Raw genomic sequence first — 21659 nt, forward strand, 5'->3', positions numbered from 1 at the left:
CTGCTGGATTTCATCAAATGCCTTGTCTACACCTATGAGATGCCATCCGGCTACTTCCTCCTTTGTCGTATTAATATATTGTAATACACCGTTGTTGTTGTTGTGTGTGTGTGTGTGTGTGTGTGTGTGTGTTTTATGTTGCCCAAGCTTTGCATTACTGGGATAAATTTCACCTGGTCTTGATGTGTAGTTCTCCTTATCAACTGCCAGATCCGATTTGCTAGTGCTTTGTTCAGAGCGTTTACATCTAATTTCATGAGGGATATTGGTTTCTAGCTCCCTTTCTTGCAATGTCTTTGGTTTTGCGATCAGGGTAATCCTGGCCTCAAAGAAAAGCATGCCCTCATTTTAGAAGGGTTTATGAAGGATTTGTGTTCATTCTTTCAAAAAGATTTTATTTATTTGTGTGAAAGAGTGACAGCAAAAGATGTGAGAGAGAGAGAGAGAGAGAGAGAGAGAGAGAGAGAGAGAGATCTGTCATTCACTGGTTCACATCTTCACATAGTTGTATAATACACAGGGCTGGGCTAGGCCTAGGCCAGGAGCCAGGAACTCCATCCTGGTCTCCCACATTAGTGGCAGGGGCCCAGGTACTTGCGCCATCATTCACTGCCCTCCCAGGCACAGCAGCAGGAAGCTGGATTGTAAATAAAACAGTAGGGACTTGAACCAGCACTCTGATAGGGACGCCAGTGCTGCAAGCAGCAGCTGAACCCACTACAACACAATGACGGCCCAACTAGGGGTTAACTCTTTGGTAGAATTCAGTGAAGCCACCTGGTTCTGGGCTTTTATTTTTGGGAAGTGTTTTTGATTATTAATCCAGTCTATTTCCTGTAGGTTTATTCAGGTTTTCTATTTCTTCTTGAGTCAGCTTTGGTAATTTGTGTCTTCCTAAGAATTTTTCCATTTTATCTAGATCTAGTTTGTTGGCATCCAATTATTCATAAGACTCTTATAATTCTTTTCATTTCTGTAAGATCAGTAGTAACATCCTGATTTTATTAATATGAATCTTTTCATTCCTTTTTTCCCCCTTCCCAAGCCTAGCTAAAGATCTGTCAGTTTTGTTGATCCTTTCAAACAACTAACTTTAATTTCATTGATTTTTCTCTATTGTTTTTCTGTTTCTGAACTATTTTTTACAATTTCCTGGGGATTTATAATTCTTTCCAAATAAAAAGGTTAAAAAAAAAAAGAAATTTCATGAGTATTGCACTCTTTCCTGTGCTGCGGATAGAGTACAATTAGGACAAATCAAAGCCTATGCCCTCAATGGAAGAGTCAGACAGTAAACATGTGAACAACACAGGTCTCACAGTGAGGGGTGCTCTGAAGAAAGTGACAAATGACAATGTGACATTGGCTATAGGGGGAGGGGTCAGGACTCTTCCAAAGTTGCTAGGTCAGGGAAGGTCTTGCTGAGAAAGTGATATTTGGGGCTGAGATCTGAGTGTCGAGAAGCCACTTGGAAATCCGGAGGGAAGAAATTCTGGAGAGGTGGTAATGAACTTGGCAGCTCAGAGGAGCAGAAGGCAGGCCTGTGGCTGTGGGAGCCCCACATGCAAGGGGTGTGTTTGCCAAGTAGGGGGTGGAGGTCAGAGGAGGGCGGAGAGGAAGGAGGGGCCTGCTCACAGGAGAGGGACCTGGGTTTTATTCCTCAGTGCAATGGGAAGTGACGGCGGGGCTTCTAGGTAGGGGAGGGGCACAATCGCCTTGGACACAGAGTGGAAAACGCAGTGGGCGGCACGAGAACAGAAGAAAGTAAGAAATGGAGGCTGTTTCATAATCCACATGTGACTGAAGCCGAGTCGGCAGCAGAGACAGAGAGAAGGGACCGGATTCAGGCTCCATGGGGGGTGGGGGGCAAGAGCAATAGGATGTGGCGGCCTGCAGGAAGGTGGTGGGGACGGTGTCCTGTCCACACTGTATCCCGGGACAGAAAGGTGGTGGCACAGACTAACTTTTGATTTGGAGCTAATCACAGGCTCTCAGGGAACCGCTGATGGTGCAGACTCCAAGGGGTGGGCTCGGGCAGCAGAGTGCTTGGTGAGCAGATATGCCTGGAGGAGGAAGACACCTGTGGGTGGGGGGCAGTGGGACTCCAGCTCAGGTTTCAGGTCTCTGAAGGCCAAGCTGACATTCATGGTGGGGGCTCTGAGGAGCAGGCAGGGCTGGGCTTAAAATCAGGGGTCACCTTGAGGCCGTAGGCCAGGGCGTGGCCAGGGAGAGAAAAGGGGGTGGGCATAGATGGAGGAAAGTCCGGTGGAGCCCCCGGTGCCTCCACTGAAGGCCCTGCTCTTCTGAACCCAGCCTCCACTCCCAGGGACCTCAGCTCAGCTGTCAGCTGGGCCCCAGCCACTGCTCTAAGGCTAGGGGAAGCCATGGGACTTGGGTTTCTCCGGGATAGAATGGGGAGTCTCATCGCAGGGGGAGGGCTGAATGAGGAGGTGTGCCAGGCCCTGGCCGGCACACACAGTGGACCTGATGGCTCTGATGGGTTCTGTGTCCTGGGAGTCCAGGCCTGGCATGCAGGACAGCCTTCCAGGAGGCAGGGGGCACCCAACCCGGCCCACCCCCTGGCAGGACCTGGGAGACACAGCTGCTTATGTCCCAACCCCAGGACAGAAAACTAAAAACAGAAACCACAGATCCCCAAACACCCAAACCACAGGCCACAGTCCTGACTGCCACCCCACAGCAAGCTCCAGTGCCTGACTGTTGCCCTCTCTTGTGTACTGGGGATAGAGTACAATCAGGACAAATCAAAGCCCACAGACTCCAATCCGCAGGCACAGCAGAGCCGTGCAGGCCACGGCATCCACGCAGCTGTGACCCCACAGGGCCTGTTTCTCTCGGAGGTGGGGCTCCCAGGGCTGCACACCTGGAAAGGGGCTCAGACCCGCCTGGCCCAAGCCTGGGCACAGCTGGTTCCCAGCTGTCTCGCATCTCTGCTGCCTTTCCTGTCCTAACAATCTGGACTTTCTTCAAGGAGAATGCCTCCCTACCCTCCTGGGGTGCCGGTGGCCCCAGCATCTGGGTACCCTCTCAGAGCCAGGGGGAGCATGAGTGTTCCTCTCTGGGGACTGCACATCCCCAGCAGGGCAAAAGAACGACAAACCACCCAACCAACCAACAGACTGACGGATTGATGGACAGACTGACCAGCCATCACCCTAACCCAAAAGGCACGCTCTGTTCCCTCCCCCTGCAAAGAAGACCAGACCCCAGGATACTACTACAACTCCACCATGACCGTGGGGCCTTCTGGACTGGCTGCAGTGGTGAGCCCAGCAAAGACTTGAAACACCTTCTCTTCTTTCTTTCTCTCCTCTCCTTCCCTCTCTTTCTCTGTCTGTCTTTTTAAGATGTATATACTTAGTTGAGAGGCAGAGTTATAGACAGAGACAGAGAGAGGGAGAGAGAGAGACAGAAAGGTCTTCCACTCGCTGGTTCACTCCCCAACTAGTCGCAATGGCCAGAGCTGGGCTGATCCAAAGCCAGAAGCCAGGAGCTTCTTCCGGGTCTCCCAAGTGGGTGCAGGGGCCCAAACACTTGGGCCATCTTTTGCTGTTTTCTCAGTTGCATTAGCAGGGAGCTGGATCAGAAGTGGAGCAGCTGAGACGAACCAGTGCCCATATGGGATGCGGGCACTGCAGGTGGAGGCTTCGCCTATTACCCCACAGTGCCGGCCCCTCTCTCTTCTTTATTTTTTAAAAATGCACTAAAGTGAGCCAGGTTTGAGTTTTGCTGGTGATGGTCTAAGAGCTGCGACAGGTTATCTACCCTCATCTCTCATCTGTCCACAGGGTCAAGACCAGAACGCGGCTAGCTACAGCTGGGGGTTTTAAAGCCTTGTTTTCTCGTTTCCTCTTTGAAATGGGGTTAGTGACGTCTACTCCTCGGTGCTATCACTCTTGGTGAACAGCAAGATCTGGTATCTGGAGCCCAAAGGACACCCAAGCACCACGCAAAACTCCTGCTGCTCACACGGGAGCCTGTGTGTTACGTTGACGTAAGAATCTTTTTTTTTTTTTTTTTTTTTGGTGCCTATTTTACAGATGAGGGAACTACAGTAGAAGTTAGGAGAGTGGCTTGGGGGCCCCGAAGTTGCAGGTCATCAGCTTTGGGCGCGGGTCTTTGGTCTTCTCGAGACTACGCAGTTAGGTCAAAGTTGGATTATAGCTCCGAAGACACCCTTTGCACCCTTCTTTGGAAGAGACAGCACATGGACAGGGCAGGGAATTTAAATGGCACAAGAGAGCACCTGAGGAACGCTCTTCATCTTGCGCTGGGCCTCGGCCTGCAGGCAGCCCTGTCTCAGTCCCTCAGGCCCCCTGAAGGTAACTGTGAATGAACAGAAGGGGTGCACGGTGGAGACCCTGTGGCTGGTCGCTTTGTCTTGGTCTGACGTGCAAGTGGCAGGAAGAGAAAATGCCAAGGCTGTGAAAACCTGCCAGATAATTTCAAGGAAGGGAGACATTCGGTGCTGGTAGGGGGAAGCAGGACCCCGAGAGGGTGTGGCTGCAGGACGGCCGTGAAGGGCGCTCCACTAACTTCCACTGTGTGCCCCCCTCAAGTCCACACCCTTCGCCAAGCCTGAGTTTCTTCTGCTACAAAATGAGGGTGTGGGTCTTAGTGACCCCAGGGGCCCTGTGTTTGCTGGTGGCCAGAGTGGGTGAACTGGCTCTTCCAGGAGAACCCCACAAACCAGGGCTCAGGGAGGGGAGGCTGGGAGGCGCCCCCACTGCCCTAACCCATGGGACAGGTCCCCGCCCCGCAACTGCGCCCCTTAACCCAGACTTCACACGGATGCACTTAGCAAGGAAGGGCCCCCTGCGTGCACCCTACTTACAGCTAGGTTCCTGTTGACCAGGCGGCCCAGCTCGCCTGGCGAGTCGGCGTGCCGGATGTCCACGTCGTGAGGCGACACATACAGCTTGCTGTTGTTCAGGTCAAAGAACTCGACCTCCGTGAGGCCCACCCACCGCGGGCTGCCCCAGTTGGACAGGATCTCCATGGTCACGTACACAGCGTCTCTGACTTCCGCCGCTCTCCCTCTGCGCACGTCCTTAAAGGGAAGGAAAACAGACAAGGAAGATGAAAATCACGGCTGGCTTGGCTTGCGCTGCCCACGGCAGGCTGGACGGCCTCTGGCCAGCTCGGCTAACCACACGGGGCCTCAGTTTCCCCAGTTGTACCGGAAGGGGAAGGGCAGCGCCCACTCCCTGTGGTTATTAGGAAGAGCAAATGAACCTGTATTTGTACAGCATTTAACACACGGTTACTGTGCACCCTGGCGCTTAGCACATCTTCTGTTTACGAGTTTGCAAATACAGATGTTTGCAAAGCATCAGGTTCTGCCCGGCCAATGCAACAAAGTGCACTTCTCTTCCCCTCACTGCCCAGGGGTCATGTCCCCAGCCAAGCCAGAACTGCTGCCAAATTAGGTGGAGTTATGGGCCGAATTGTGTGCCCCCAAATTCATCCGTAGAAGTATCAACCCCCCAAATCTCAGCAGGTGACTTTATCTGGAGACGATGCCTTTAAAGAGATTAAATAAAATGAGGCCCTAAGGGTGGGTGCTGATCCAATCTGACCGGAGTCCTTTTAAGATAAGGCATTTGGGCCCACGGGGACACATCATGGACACACCACGGACACACACAGAAAGAACATGTTAGGGGAGTGTGTCTGGCCTAGCAGTTAAGATGCCACCTGGGATGCCTGCATTTTAGAATTCCTGAGTCCAAGTGCTGGTTCTGCCTCCTAGTCCAGCTTCCTGTTTAATTTATTTGAAAGACAGAGTTACAGAGAGAGGTAAAGCCTGAGAGAGAGAGTTCTTTTATTCCGCTGGTTCACTCCCCAAATGACCACAATGGCCAGGGCTGAGCTGATATGGAGCCAGGAGCTTTTTCTGGGTCTCCCACGCAGGTGCAGGGGTCTAAGGACTTGGGCCATCTTCTACTGCTTTTCCAGGCCAGAGCAAAGAGCTGGATTGGAAGAGGAGCAGCCAGGACTCGAACCGGCGTCCATATGGGATGCCGGCACTGCAGGCCAGGGCTTTAACCCGCTGTGCCACAGCGCCAGCCCCCGAGCTTCCTGTTAATGTGCAGCCTTAGAGGCAGCAGGAGATGGCTCAAGCAGTTGGGTTCCTGCTGCCCATGTGAGACACCCAGACTGAGTTCCTGGCTTCCAGTTCTGGCCTGGTCCAACCTGAGCCATTGTGGGCATCTGGAGGGGGAAACCAGCAGATGGCGGGTTTTTCGGTCGCTCTGTCTCTCAGCTAAATAACAATGAAACAAATGATCAGAATGACCATTTGAGGATGGAGCGAGGATGCGGCCATCTACAAACCAAGGAGAGCGGCCTCAGGAGAAACCAATCCTGGAGGAAACAGATGTGTGGGGTGACAGCAGCCCCAGCAAAGGAACACAGGAGGGAACAAGGGCCCCGCCGCTCTGCTCAGACGGGCCACTGTACCACTTCAGCCTGGCCAGGGAGGATAGGATGACGTCACCTCCACGAGACTCCCATTAAGCACATTCAGCAAGGTATGAGCCCTGGCCCTGCCTGCACACACTTAAGTGCCCTTTTAATTTTTTTTTTCCCCATTTCTCTCCTTCACTGATTTTAATGCCCACCGCCTTCCCAGGCAGGCTGTGTGGCCTGAGAATACGCAAATGGCAACCATGCAGAATGGCTTTCTGGAGGCCTCCGGGGCCCCAGCACAGCACTGGTCGCCACGGATCAGTCGCTCGTACAATGGCGCGCGCCCTGTGTGCACCTGCCCTGCTAATTAGCCCTGGGAATCTGCAATGGCTCTGTGAGCAGGGAGCCGAGCAAACGCACAGCAACTGTTCCCCACTTTTTTTTTTTTTTTAATTAACAGCCAGTGAGACGTGCTATCGCTCAGCGTGTTTGCACGAGCCTTGAGTGCCAGGCCACGGGGATGGGGAGGCGGCAGAGAGGTCAGCCCATTGCTCCCCGGAGGAACTGGGGGCCTGTTTGGATTAACTTGGCCGCTGGCAGAATCCACAGTTATCTTCTCCTCGTCACCTTTCTGCGGCTTCACGGGGCCCTCGCCAGGTGCTCCGCCACCCTGGGCCTGCTGAAAGACTTACACCAGCCTGGCTGACTCGGGGCAGGGGAGGCGGGGCAGGTTAAGAGCTCCTGCTTGCGGGGCACACTCCAGCGCCCAGTGGGCAGCCTGGGAGGCGTGAAGAAGCGGCAGGGCTGTTCACCTTGCTCGGTGGGGCTGCAGAAGGGCCACACGGCAGGAGAGGGCTGCCGGGGCTGCTGCCCGGCTCCACGTCGCGCATGCCAACTCCTGAGCTGAGCTCTGTGAGGACCGCGGGCCCGTTCACCCAGGGGCGTCATGACTTGCCGCAGGCCCGCCACCTGCTTTCTGTATTGCCCGTCGGAGGCCTCTCCTAGGAGTCTGGAGGCAATGCGGGCTGGGAAGCTCCCAGCATCCACTGTCCCCTCTCTCCCTAAGACCGCATGGTTGCCCTGCGGCAAAGTCACTCCTCTCTTCTCAGCCATGAGACACAGGAGGACCGAGCTCTTCCCACCCCAAGGAGGGCACCCTGTGTGCACTCCTGGGCCAGCAGGAGGGCCCGGCTCGGTGACATCCTGGCCTGTCCTAATCTCTGCTTTGTGTGGGTGTGGGTGTGGGTGTGTGTGTGGGGAGCGGTCTTCTCTCCTGACAGTGGAGTCTGAGAGTCTCCAGGCACGAACTGGGAGCTCCACCCACTATCAGGCACCTGGGCAGAGAGCACTGGGGAATGGAGCCTCGGGGTGCAGCTGACGCTGCGGGGACCCAGCAGAGAGACAGAGCGTGAGCTGCCGGATCCAGCCCCACCCGGTCCCCTCCGTGGAACTGGTGGTGGCGCGTGTTGGTAATCTTTCTCCTCTGTTGCCTAAGTCAGTTTGCCCTGCGTTTTCTGACGTCTCCCACAATGCAAAGGGATGTGAACGATCCAAGCTCTTTCTCGTGTGGCTGAAGCTGCACTATGCTTAGAATCCCTACAGCTAAGCAAGCAACCATTCCAGGCAGGGCGAGCAAGGCGCCGACTGCTGCAGATGGCAAACTTTCAGATGCTGGTACCAGCATCTGGTACCCCGCCCTGAGCCAGGCCTTTCCTGGGTCATCCTCACAGGGTCCTGGGGGGAGGGTGGGTGGATTATTTCTCCTATGTGACAGCCACCCAAGGTCACACGATCTCCATGTGATGGCACCAGATTAAAGCCAGGACGAGGGACAGGCAGCACGTGCAGTGGTTGGGACACCTGCAGCTCATACAGGAGCGCCTGGGTTCAAGTCCTGGCTCGGCTTCTGATCCCAGCTTCCTGCTAGTGCTCACCTGGGGAGGCAGCAGGCGATGGCTCGAGTATCTGCGTCTGTGCCACCCAGATTGAAGTCCTAGCTCCTGGCTTTGGTCTGGTTCAACACTGGCTGGTGTGAGCATTTGGAGCATTCGTGAGCATAACCAACGATTGTTCTCTCCCTCTGTCTCTGCCTTTCAAATAGAATGAATGAATAAAAATAAAAATAAAAAAAACATATGTGTTGGCACTGTAGCACAGCAGGTTAAGCCACTGCTTGCGATGCCGGCTAGAGTCCCGGCTGCTCTGCTTCTGATCCAGCTTTCTGCGAGTGCACCAGGAAAAGCAATCAGCAGAAGGTGGCTCAAGTCCTTGGGCCTCTGCCTTCTATGGGGGAGCCCAGGATGGAGTTCCTGGCTCTTGGCTTTGGCCTTGGCCTTGGCCTATCCCTGGCTGTTTCTGCCACTTGGGGAGTGAGCCAGCTGATGGAGGATCTCTCTGTCACTCTGCCTTCCAAATAAATCAGTGTTCAAAAATAAGAAAGCTCCTGGTCATGTAGCGCTGCTGCCTTTTGTAGTTTGTGCCCAGCCCCATCAATACTCAACACCTGAAGCTGGCGCTCTGACACAGTGGGCTAAGCCTCTGCCTGTGGCACCGGCATCCCATATGGGCGCTGGTTCACGTCCCGGCTGCTCTCCACTTCTGATCCAGCTCTCTGCGATGGCCTGGGAAAGCCCCTGAACTTGGAATAAGCTGTAGGCTCCTGACTTCAGATTGACGCAGCTCTAGCCGTGGGGCCATTTGGGGAGTGAACCAGTGGATGGAAGACCTCTCTCTCTGTCTCTCTCTTTCTATAAGTACCTTTCAAATAAATAACTAAAATCTTGGAAAAACAAAACAAAATCATTCAACAGCTGAGTCTTTGCAAGGCCGACCCAATCATGTTGGCCTCGAGGAAGACCAACGTCGCCTTGTGCAGTGGACCTTATACCCTTGGGAGTTCTATGTGCGGCGTCTCCGCGAGGACTGTCTCCAGCCATTCGCACTCCTGGGTCATGCTGACATCGCACACTTCCCCGCCTAGGTCCCTTATCATGAGACATTTAGGTTACCTCTTTCCATCCCGCCCCTCATTTTCGCCTACTTCCCCGCAGCTGAGTGATGTCCTCCGGGTAAGAAAGGGGGTGGCCGGGCAGGAGCCGTAGGCATTTCTGGGGCTCTGCCTGCCTGCTCCTGGCCTTTCAAGAGCCCCTCCTGTGTTCGCTCGGCCGTCAGCAAGGTGCGGCGGCCTCGGCTTGGCTGTATCCTTGCCAGCGCTCGGGGTCACCGTCAGAAGTCCTCTGTCAACTCTCACACCAAATTGGGATGCTGGGGTTGTTTTACTTTGCATTTCTTGATGGCAAGCGGGGCGGGGGCCTTTCCCTATGGGCTTCAGGTTCTATTTCTCTCCAGAAATTTCGGGCCCCCATCTTTCTTTCCCTGTTCTCTATTGCTGCATCAGGTATGTGTCTGTCTGTGTGCTGGGGAGGAGCGGAGATGCAGACCAGGGCAGAAGTGAGCGTTCAGAGGCTGCTTCCACTCCCGGCTTCCAGGCAGGACCTGCAGCCCATCTAGAAATCCCCGCTAAGTCAAGGCCCTCACCTCAGGGTCCGGTGCGCGCTCCTGGGGTGGTGAAACAACCTCGCCGAGATGGGCAGGGTGGCTTTCCATGGCATGCAGGACTTCCAGAAGCTTCTGCTGCTGTCTGAAATGGGATTTCGTGTTAGCAACCAGGCAGTAACAGATGATAAACAAAAGGCAGCCTTCCCATCAAGGGCCCCCCTGCTGACTTTCCTACCTCGGGGAGAAGTCACAATGTGGGAAGCAAGGCTGCACTCTGCCCGTGGTTCCAAGGCTGACACAGACAGGCAGGCCTGCTTCTCCCTTTGTCAACAGCTGGACAATTAGGGAGGAGATCAGAGCCCAGCTGGAGCAAAGCTGCTTGGGGCCAGCCAGCCCTCACCTCCCTCAGCCCATGGAGAACTCGCTCCAAGAGCAGGGCCCGGCTGAAATAAGGCCTGCAGGACAAATCCAGCCCACCTTTTGCATGAAACATTTTAAAAACGGTGCTTATTTTTATTTCTTTGAAAGGCGGAGAAGAGAGAGAGAATAAGAGGAGTGCTTCTATCCATTGGTTTTCTCCTCAAATGCCCACAAGAGCTTGGGCTGACCAGGTGGAAGTCAGGAGCTCAGAACTCCATCCAGGTCTCCCACGTGGGTGGCAGGGACCCAAGCACTTGAGCCATCAGCTGCTGCCTCCAGGGGCCGCATTAGCAGGAAGCTGGAATAGGAAGCAGAGCCGGGCCTTGAACCCAGGCGTTGCAATGAGGCACGTGGGGGTCCCAAGCAGAGCTGCTGAGCCAGATGCCCCCCTCTCTGCATGACCTTTGAGCCAAGAACAGCCTTTATGTTTTTAAAGACTGCTAGAACAAACGTGGAAATAGAAACAAGTGCCACGCGGGAAGCATTTTCTATCTGCCCGTCTGAGACAGTTTGCTGCCCGCTGGCCTCGAGGTCTGCTCTGCCGATCTCATTTCTGAGCACATAGGTACAGGCTCACGCGTGGCTTGGCACTCACGCACACACCCAGGGCCGCTGTGTGCAGGGCTGGGTGCTTTGCGGGACTGTGTACGTGCCTGGCTGAGAGGCGAGTGCGTCCCAGAGCCAGCCCGCACACGGATCACAGCGGAAGCCCAAGCAGGGGCCGCCTCAGCCCAGGAGGGGGACAGAGCTTGCACGCCGGGTGAGGGAGGGATTTCCCAGCCACGGTGCATCTTTCTGAAGGTGAATTTTGCCTCAAGGCTAGGGGGAAGCTTTGACTTTGACAACAAAACTGGACCGTTGCAATGACAGATGCTGGACAGGAAGGGAACAGGTGCTGAGCCTTCAACAGGGAAACTGTAAAAGGTGCTGCTGTGCACCCCCCCCCCCCAACTCCCAGGCCAGCTGGGGAGCAAGTTCACCACCCTGGGCGGTGTGGAGTGCTGCCAGTGGAAACTTCCAGAAGCCTGGCACTTTACCAGGCTGGGACCAAACGGAACAATCCAGGAGCCAGCTGGCCTGAAAGAAGTCAAGTGAATTTTGTGCTTGAGGGCTGGAAGGGGTGAGAGAGCGCATGGCCTGAAGCAGCAGTTTAGAATGGTCTGGAATAACATGGAGCAGCAACAAGAACCGTGAGCTGATAAGAGCCTCCTGGCTGCCGTGCTGGGCTCTGTGTTTGGGTTCTGGGCCAGCGTGGTGAAGTACCTGCTTCCCAGAAGGCAGACTCTGTCAGCAGCTTGCCCGATGCCTTTGGCTCCCTCTGCTGCCCTGGACGGCTCCGGAGCGGTGGTCATGGGTGCGCGGGGAAGTGGCTGGGGATGGAAAACGCTTATTAAACAGGGGTCGGAGGCAGTACTCCCGGGCCAGAGTGACAGCACACACGTCCCCAGCCCTCAGTCCCCTCGTCGGGCCCAGGGCCAGGAATGCGAGGCTGATTAGATCCAGAAACTTCTCAAGAAATTCCAGCTTCCCATGATCCGAGAAGGCCTGGGAGACGGTCAGGCTCTGTGCCCTCTAAGACCATCTCTCTCTCTCTCTCTCTCTCTCTCTCTCTGCGAAACCTCTCGCTGCTATGACGGCATCCCTGTTCCACGAGCTCACGGGCAGCCAGACCCCACGGAGGGTCCCAGGAGCACCCCTGGCCCCTTCCATGTTCTGTCCTCCGAGCCTCCTGCCTCCTGTGGCCCCTGTCACCAACACTGGAAATGTGCCCGCTGCCTGTCTGCAGAGGATTTCACTCATTGGAAGCCCTGCGGGGGCAGGGCTCAGGTCGCCCAGCAACCCTAGGGGTCAGTCCTGGTGGGCAGTGTTGCAGGGTTGGTAACACTTTCAGAAGACGAGGAACTGACAGGCCAAGCAGGACCCAGGCAGAAAGCAAAGCACCAGGACGGTGCTGGGGTGCTGTCCCGCCCACCACCCCGTCCCCCTCTGGTGCGCGCGCCTGCCTCCTCTTCTCCCGTGCACAGGTCTTCTCCGTGCTCCTCGATTAAGCCAGGCGCATTCCCACCTCAAAGCTTCCTCCGTGTCCCTTCCCCCTGCAACGCTGCTGCCCGCTGCTGCTGCCTTCTTAAGGCAGGGCTCCGCTCAAATGGGACTCACCTTCTTTTTTTATTATTATTATTTAAAGATTTATTTACTTGAAGGGCAGAGCGACAGAGAGAGAGGGAGAGACAGACAGACAGACATCTTCCATCTGCTGATTTACTCCCCAAATAGCCACAACAACCAGAGCTGGGCCCTTCTAAAGGCAAGCACCAGGAGCTCCCCATGGGTCTCCCACCTGGGTGGCAGGGACACAAGCACTTGGGCCAGCACCTGCTGCCTTCCAGGCACATTAGTCGGGGGCTGGACTGGAAGCGGAGTAACTAGGACACAACCGGCATCCCCGATATGGGATGTCAGTGTCCCAAGCAGGGGCTTAAGTTGCTGCACCATAATGGCTGCTCTGGGACACACCTGGGACCACCCCATCCCACCCCTCAGTAGCAGCCGGGACTGTGACTGGGGTCTGACACCGCCCTGCTTCTTTCTGGCTTCCTTTCCCACTGCCTGGAGGTTCCAGCAGGCCAGGGGTTCTTATCTGCCGCAGCCACCTCTGTATCGTGGCCAGAGACACAGACTTGTGCACAGGGTAAGACATGCACTGCTCGGCGCTTTGTTCATTCTCGTCCGTATCTGTCAGCTGGCCTCCTTGGCTGAGCCGTGTCTACCTGACCTCAAAAGACAGGCATGACCCCCTTTTTCATGATACTAAGGGCTGCTTCTGTGTTGCTTTTGCCAGCAATTAGCAACATAAGGAGGGAATGGAGTCAGCAGGCCTGCACAACTTCTGGCTTGAACTTACAACCTTGAGCAAGCCACTCCAGCCCCCGGCTTCCTAGCCATGAAACGGGCAGAACGACACCAGGGCTCAGTGCACTGGGTGGAGACCTGCACTGCGTGGGGACCGTGCGAGGGAAGAGCTCAGGAGCCCACAGGGGACGTGGTGTCATTCTTGGCCTTCCACTGACCTCAAGGCTCTCCTCCTCCTCCTCCTCCTCCTCCTCCTCTTCTGTCAGCAGATGGGCCCAGGGTTTTGCTGGTGGTCCCTCAGCATCCTGGAAAGGTGCAGTCACACGATGTGAGGTGGCAGGAAAGCCATCCACTGCGTATTCAAGGGCACAGGGAGGGACAGGGACCATCCCAAGAGCTCCAGGGAAACAGATAACAGGTGTTTCCTGAATGTCCCCAGCAACCCCGAGAAGGCCTGGGGGACCATGGGTGGCACAGATGGGGATTAGGCTTGCAGGCAGGCTGACTTCAAACACACGGCCTGAGCAGGTCACCTGGCTTTTTCAGGTGCCGGTGGCCACATTTCCAAAACAGGCTGATGCCACCAGGCCTGCCCACTTTAGGGTTACCCTGGGCATCAAGTGAGCTGGGCTACTCCCAACAGGGGAGTCCTGGGCTATGCTTCTGAGAAAGGATGCCTACACCAAGGCATATCCAAGGCCCACCCCTCCCTGCCCCCAGCTCCCCAGTGCACTAGCCCTGCCCACCTCCTGGCAGCAGGTGCAAAGCCAAACAGCTGCAGGGCCAGGGGAGCTCCTGGAACAAGCGAGGAGAGCCAGGGGCAGGGCAACGGGGAGCAGTGAGGACTGCAGTGGCCTGAGGTCCTTCCGGGGCAGCCAGACTTGGCTGTCTACTCCACCTAGTCCCTGCTTTCAAGGGATTCAGGGTTTGCAAGGCAACTGGCCAGAGCTGGGGACATGTGAGCAGTCAGGAGGGGGCTTTCAGAGGTCAACAAGTGCTAAAAGGAGGGGGAAGGAATGGGAAGCCTGGCAGGTCCCTGAACGAGGAAGTACAGGTGAGTCTGGGGTCAGCGACACCCACCCTGCCTCTCCCTTCTCCCCACGGGCTCTTGCCACCCCTGCCCAGACCCCGCCTGCCCCCTGTGGAGCCAACGCCCTCCGTCCCCTCCCTGCGCCTGCTGGCACCTGCAGTGGGCTGGTGGGCTGCTCTGTCTTCCTGCCAAGGAGTGCCCTCCCCAGGGCCGCGTTCTCCACCTGGATGGCTCGCAGCACAGCCGAGGCGTCTTCCTGCCTGTCCTCAGCCTCACACACAGGCTTGCGGGTTGCAGAGAGCGGTCTCTCCCGCCGGCTTGCAGGTCCTGGGAGGGCAGAAAACAGGTGGGTGCTCTTTGAGATTGTGTCCTCGGGGTGCAGCTCAGCATCCATCAGACTCAAAAGGAGACACCTTCTACAAAACCACCAGCCTGTCCTCTCCCCCAAATGTCAAGGTTGTGAAAGGCAGAGAAAGCCGGGAGAACTGTTCTGGCTTAAAGGAGACCGGGTGGGCATGGCAAGGCAATGCTGGGCGAGCCCTGGGACCGGGTTCTGGGTGGGAAAACCAAATTGCAGCAAACTAACGGTGGCCTGCATACCCCCAGGAGAGGGGCTCCAGGGCCCACGATGCGCAAATCCCTTATGTAAAATGGCACAGTATTTGCATATAACCCATGCCCATTCTCTTGTATGCTTCACATCATTTCCTAGTGGTTTGTAAGTCAGTGTTCCAGTCACTTCAGTAGCAGCGAGGGGTGGGATCAGGGGAGGGGCAGGCAGGGTCTCTCAGATAAGAGGGACGGCTGCAGACCCCTGATCTGGTGTGAGGCTTGCTGAGCCCCTGGTCAAACCACATGTGGCTGATTGTTAGGGTTTCCGGTTCATGCGCTTGACACTCCCACCACACCTGTTAGGGCGTCGCGTTGGGATGGCAGTTCAAGCAGCAAGATCAAGGGCAGGAGCTGGGCATGGGGGTAAGGATGTGCGGCAATGGCTGCCGCCTAGGGGAGGCCTGGGTGGAGTTCAGCTACTCCACTTCAGATCCACCTTCCTGCTAATGCGCTCGGGAAAGCAGCCCCTGCCACCCACATGGGAGACCCGGATGGAGTTCCTGGCTCCCGGCTTTGGCCTGTTGCTGTGCCATTTGGGAAGCAGACCAGCGGATGCTAGCTATCTTTCTTTCTCTGTCTCCCTAATAAGTCAAGCGCCCCATCTGCGCTCCCACCCGGCTCTCCTGCTCTCCCGGGTCCCACTGCTCCTGAGCTGTCCCTCCCGCCATGCCACACGCCCTCTGTTTAACTCTCAGTGACACTCTCATCCCTCACTTGGGCGAACATTGACCTGAACGCCACGGGACGGCGGATTCATTCTCATTGTAGACCTAGAGAATGTGGTTCATTCACATGGTAGACTTGTGCCACCAGCAAAAGCCAAACTGCCTGTTTTAATTTATCCCAAACTGCCCTTGTTTGCTCGAGAGCCATCCCTCTTCCCGCAACTCCACTTCGCGCTTCGCCAGTGCCCACCCGCCCTTCTCTTGAGCAGAGAAACCAGACGCAGATCGGTTCCGGAGCTTTAACCGCGAAGGCAGCACGTGTCGTATGCCCCGAAGCTGCAAGCCTGCCCCCGCCGGCTCGCTGCCAGCCAGGAAGCTCACACTCAGAGTCTGGGCAGAGGGGCTTTGGAGGTCCCCTGGGGACCCACCTAGGTGAGAAATATTAACTCCGAGGACATTAAGTGTCCATCACTGTGGTCACGAAGCTGAAGCTTGCCTGTAGATGCGATGCTATGTAACTTCTTCCTTTTTAAATTGGAAACAGATGCCAAGTTTTAAAAGCAATGTTTCAGGGAGGGGATTCCTGGCATCTCTTGAGCAGTCATACAACCTAGCAACCCTGGGACCCATGACCACATAGGGTGAGCTGGGTGGTGGCGCTCCTCCCCCCGTAGGTGGGGCAGGAACATGTCAGTTCCCACCACGCACCCTCTACCTGCTGTTGTGCCTGTTGCAAATGACGCCGTCCACCACACTGGATGGCAACAGGTCCACGCAAACGGCTGACTTGACATCGTTTGGCCTTGAGATGTCCACACCAACCCTTGGAATCCAAACGTACCCCTGAGATGATGACCTGTGCCTGAGTGCCCCCCACCTCCACGTGGCTGTCACCTGACCACCTGCTTCCCCGCTGTGGGAGACTGGGCCAGGCGACCACAGGTGCCCCCAGTCCTGTCCACGGCCACACGGCAGTGTGACCAGGCAGCAATTCCAGAAGGTGATGAGATGGAGTCTGTTCTTCCGGCTGGGCTTGGCCCAGCAATGTCCTTTGCTGACAGGTGTCAGTGATGGTGACCAGGCAGTCTAGAAAAAGCGTGCACACGGGGGGCTTGGGCCTCTCCTGCTGCCTGGAGACCACCAGTGCTGGAGGACAGGACCACATGGGTCATCCTAGCTGAGGTCGCCAGGCCAGAGCAGTCTGCCGGACACATGCCAGAGACTGCCTGTGACCAGCTAGCCAGCCACCGGCCGGCTCATTGCGCAGCTGCAGCCTTCCATGGACAGTTAGGCGGCACTGGCTGGCTGACACACCTGGCTTCTCAAGGCCTCATTGTCTTCTCCTCGCTAAAGCCCGTTCTGGGGCCTCCCCACGGCAGGTGCTGTCTGCAGTCATGGGGCCCATCTGCCACTGCCATGTGCTTTTCACGTACACGATGCTCGTGGCCAGCCAGCGAGTGAGGCCCCTTCCTCTCCGAAGTCCCAGTCCTCTGCTCCACACCCTGCTCTGGAGAATCTGCAGCGGGGGGTCCTGGCGGGGGCAGAGGTGACTTTTATATGAAGCCAGCAGCGCTTGCTTTCCTGGCACCGTGAACTTCACAGCACCCTCGGTTTTCCGTCAGGAAACCACCCTTTCCCTGGTGCGTTCAGCCATTTGGGGAAATTTGACCCTGCTGCTGAGTGGCCCAGCGTGGAGTGGGTTTGGGCGATCTGACCCCACTCCTGGCCCAGGACTACTTGTTCCTGATTACAGAGCCTGGAGACTGGCTCAGGGGAAAGCTGGTTCTTGGACATTAGGAAGGCAGTGATCTCTTTCCCACACGGTGGCAAAGCAGGTGAAAATAGTCTTGAACCTTGTCAGGGGTGGCAGGGCGTGTCGGGGGCACAGCTGGAAGGCCTGCCTGGCAGCGACCGGGAACCGAGGTTCCCAAAGTATGGTCCCTGGACCACCAGCAACGCCGGCGTCACCAGGGAACCTGTTAGGAATTAGGCTCCACCCTGCCATGCTCTGGCGCTGGGCCCACCCATCTGTGGTTTCATTGGCTTGGTAAGTAATTCTGATGCGCGCTGGAGTTTGAGGACCACTGGGCCAGAGGAAAACGGAGCAAAGTATCCCCCGGTGACAGCATCCGGGCACCTGGATCCCCCCACGCCTGGGGCCACAGCGGCCGGCCTGTGAGCAATAGTACATTTTCCTCTGTTGCTTAACCCGGCCTTGAATTTCCATCACTTGCTACTAGCGAACGCTCAGGCGTTACGAGTCTCTGGGCTTAGGCAGAATGAGCAGGTTTTCCTGGCAGGAACGCTAACTGCAGGGCTGTCAGGTTCGCTAATTCACTCCCACTGAGGGGTGTTACTTTATTTCCAGGGTTGGCAGCTTGTCTGGGAAAAGTGGTTCAGATACATCACCTCGCCAGGGCGCGCTGACAACCTGGACAGTAAACTTTCTGCATTAAAGACAGATGTGCTCTCACCCTCGAGGAGACAGCAGGCCTGCAGAAGGAGATTATCCTGGCTTCTCGGGAGGCTTACGGGTAGGCTGCGGGGTGCCCCAGGCCACGGGGCCCTTTCATTGGAAGTAGGGGCAATGACAGTGAGACAGAGGGGCGAGGCCTGTCGCGGAGTTACATCATGTGCACATGTACCTGCCACAAATTCAGGCGTATGAGCTTGGCAGAAGGCAAAGGGGTAAGGCGAGAAATGAGTCCTTAGAGAGTTACCCTCTGGAATCGTAGACGAGCTCGTTCCCTGGAGCACAGCTGGGGCATCTGGACCGAATATTTTAACAGTCAGTTTGAAGGAAGAAATCCCAGACCTGCGTTGTGGCACAGCACAGTAAACCACTACCTGTGATGCTGGCATCCTATATCAGAGTGCCAGTTCCAGTCCTGCCTGCTCAACTTCCGAACCAGCTCCCTGCTAAGGTGCCTGGGAAGGCAGCAGTGCTTCGGCACCTGACACCCAAGTGGGAGACCCAGATGGAGTTCCGGGCCCAGCTGTCGAAGGCATTTGGGGAGTGAACTAGTGGATGGAAGATCTCTCTCCCTCCCTCTCTCTCTCTTGTGCATGCTGTCTCTCTCTCTCTCTGCCCACTGAATCAATCAATTGGTACTTTTCTCTCTCTCTCTCTTTTTTTTTTTTTTTTTAAAGAAATCTGTGTGAAGCCCTGGAGAGTGGACAGGGCAGTGAAGAATGACAGGGCCAAGGCAGGCAGGAGAACGCAAGCCAGGGAGGTGAACTGACATCTGTAAGGCCTTCCCCTCTAAGGTGCTGCTAATCCCTACAGCAGCTACACAAGGCTGGGAAGCTGAGCAGGGCTCGCAACAGATGCAGGGGCCACAGTTCGAGGGGCAGGGTGGAGCAGCCAGGGGCAAAGGGGGTAGAAGGGATAACACTGTGGGTGAACCCGAATTACTATTGACTGTATGGAATAATTAGAAGAAGTGCACCTAGTGGGGTTAAAACCAGAGGAGAATGAGAATGTGTGGCAATAGCATTTCAGTCGGTAGGGCAGTAAACAGCCGTCAGGTCCTTCCACTGAAAGGGAAACGGTAAACTGGCTCATTTAAAGCAGACTCGAAGAAGTCAGAAATGCATGCTGTAATCTCTGGTAATGGCTAAAAGAATAATAAAAGAACGCATAACTAACAAGCTAACACAGAGGAAGAAAGAATGATGCAGAGCAATCAGTTCAAAAGAAGGCAAGAAAGGAGAAAAGGGGAACATAAAACAGGTAGAACAAATAAAAAGCAAATAACGAGAAAGTAGATTTAAACACAAATATATCAGCAGTTACAGTAAATGTAAATGGACTAAATGTTCCCATTAAAACACACAGATTGTTAAAGGAGAAAAATAAAAACCAATTACATGCTGCTTACTAGAGACAAACCTGAATGTAAAGATGCAGAAGGTTTGAATGCAAAGCATAAAATAAAAGATAAGCACACGAACACTAACCAAAATGAAGTTGGATAGCTCCGGGTCAGACAGGCTCTGAGGCGGACAGCGTCGCTAAGGAGAAAGAGAGGCAGCCCACAATGACAAAAAGTTCTATTCATAGCAAGAAGTCAGAAGTCTAATTTTTTAAAAAAATATTTATCTATGTGAAAGGCAGAGTTATAGAGAGACAAAGGAACAGAAAGAAATCTTCCATACACTGGCTCGCTGCCTAAATGGCCACAATGGCTGGGACTGGGCCGGGGTAAAGCCGGAAGCCAGGAACTTCCACTGGTTCCTGTTAATACAGGGAGCTGAACTGTAAGTGGAGCAGCCGAGACTCCAACTGGCACTGGTGTGGGATGCTGGCATTGCAGGCAGCAGCTTAACCTGCTGCCCACAACACTGGCCCCCAGGAGTCTAATTTAGTAGACTCATTTTGGACCCATCTCCCTCCATACAAAGTAAACCATGGGAGCAGTCCAGCCTGCAGATGCTGCATGGAGGAGGTGAGCCGGGTTCGAATTCCACTGTCCTCTCACGTAGTCTTAGGTTCCTGGTGTCTCTAGGGGTATAAATAGCACAGAGCCCTCAAAACGCTGCCGTTGCTTCATCTCTACCACCTAGACCCTAACCAAAGCCAACTGTTTCACAGGGGCTCACCAAGAGGCTGTGGTTTCTGCCCCCGTGGCCTCTCCTGGGCTTCCTGAGAGCTGACCTTGTAGCAGCAAGGGAGGGGATTTCCAAGGCAGGCTTTGGCTCCTGCACATTCTGCTGCCTTTCTCATGGTATCTGGGTGAGCTGTGGCGCCATCGTAGTGCCATGTCAGTGGGAGGGCAGTGATGACGCCAGGGTTGTCAACTTGCCTTATAGTGACACAACCCTTCTAGGGGCTAGCCTTGAGACACGGGGGATTAAGCTGCCACCTTTTATCCCATCATCCCATATGGCCACAGGTTCAAGTCCCAGCTGCTCCACTTCTGATCCAGCTCCCTGCTAATGCGTCTGGGAAAGCAGCAAAAAATGGCTCAAGTGCTTGGGTCCCTGCACTCACATGGTGGCTCCGATGGTGTTCCTTGTTTCTGGCTTCAGTCTGACCCAGCCCCAGCAGAGAGAAGGCTTCTCTCTCTCTCTCCCTCTCTCTCTCTGTAAAACAGCCTTTCAAATAAATAAATAAGCTTTTTTTTAAAAAAGGACTATTTCTTCTAATTTAGCATATATGGGAGTCACCTATACTTAACAGAGAGGGTAAGCACCAAACCTGTTCAAAATGAAGATTTCACTGCCTTAAACAGTATCCTTGCTAAAAATACTGATGGGAAAACTCACTCTAAGAACCAAATGCCAGAAATAGCTGATAATTTGATTTTCATCTGATGGATAGAGGGACTCCCGCCCTCCCCCACCTCCCTTTAATGTGATGCATGCTTGTCTGACTTGGAGACCAGGAAACTCAGTCCAGCTGTGGCTACCTTAAGTTAGCACTCATGTTTCGTCATCCTGGCTTTGAATCGTAATCTTGTTGATCTTTACTTTAGTTCCTCACATATTTTTATTTTATATATATATATATAATTTTCTGAAATATTTTCAAGTTATTTATTTATTGAAAAGGCAGAGTTACAGAGAGAGAGGGAGAAACAAAGAGTGAGAGACCTTCCCTCCACTGACTCATTCCCTAGTTGGCCAGGGTTGGGCCAGGTCAAAACCAGGAGCCAAAAACTCCATCCTTCTCTCCTGTGTGGATGGCAGGGGCCCAAGCACCACTGCTTCCCAGGAGCATTAGTAGGGAGTTGGATTGGAAGTAGAGCAGCTAGGACTTGAACCGGTGCTCTGAGATGGGATGCCAACATGGCAGGTAACAGCTTAGTTTGCTGAGCCACAGTGGCTGCCCTCCTCACATAATGTCTAAAGTCTTGCACTGCACACTATCTGTAATTTGTTAGACCATGTCAGAACTTTGTGGAGAAAGGCAGATTGTACATTAACAACTTACAATCAAGCTTGGTTTCTCTAAGTGCTACACATGAAGGTGTGTGGTGTGGGTTGAATTGTTCCCCTAAGAAGATGCTGAGGTCCTGACCCTAGCACCCGTGAACGTGATCTTATTAGAAACAGGGTTTCACAGACAACCAAGTCACAATGAGGTCATTAGGGTCAGTCTTGACCCAGCACAATGGGAATCTTTCTGAAAAGGCACATTTGGACGTGGA

At 54.6% G+C, this 21659-nt stretch overlaps 1 protein-coding gene across 11 annotated transcripts in view; it reads right to left on the bottom strand.

Moving 5' to 3' along the window:
• The window catches only part of KATNIP (katanin interacting protein), a 186647-nt gene that overhangs the window by 48184 nt on the left and 116804 nt on the right, over positions 1 to 21659 (bottom strand). For all 11 annotated transcript variants that reach the window (XM_051847554.2, XM_051847549.2, XM_051847546.2 and 8 more), the window contains 5 exons: positions 14385 to 14557; positions 13419 to 13505; positions 11614 to 11720; positions 9970 to 10072; positions 4856 to 5071 (listed from right to left, as the gene is read on the bottom strand). In XM_051847554.2, coding sequence (XP_051703514.2) covers positions 4856 to 5071; positions 9970 to 10072; positions 11614 to 11720; positions 13419 to 13505; positions 14385 to 14557 — 686 coding nt within the window. The remainder of the gene's footprint in view (positions 1 to 4855; positions 5072 to 9969; positions 10073 to 11613; positions 11721 to 13418; positions 13506 to 14384; positions 14558 to 21659) is intronic.

The sequence above is a fragment of the Oryctolagus cuniculus genome, chromosome 19, assembly GCF_964237555.1.
Source record: "Oryctolagus cuniculus chromosome 19, mOryCun1.1, whole genome shotgun sequence".
NCBI classification, from domain to species: Eukaryota; Metazoa; Chordata; class Mammalia; order Lagomorpha; family Leporidae; genus Oryctolagus; species Oryctolagus cuniculus.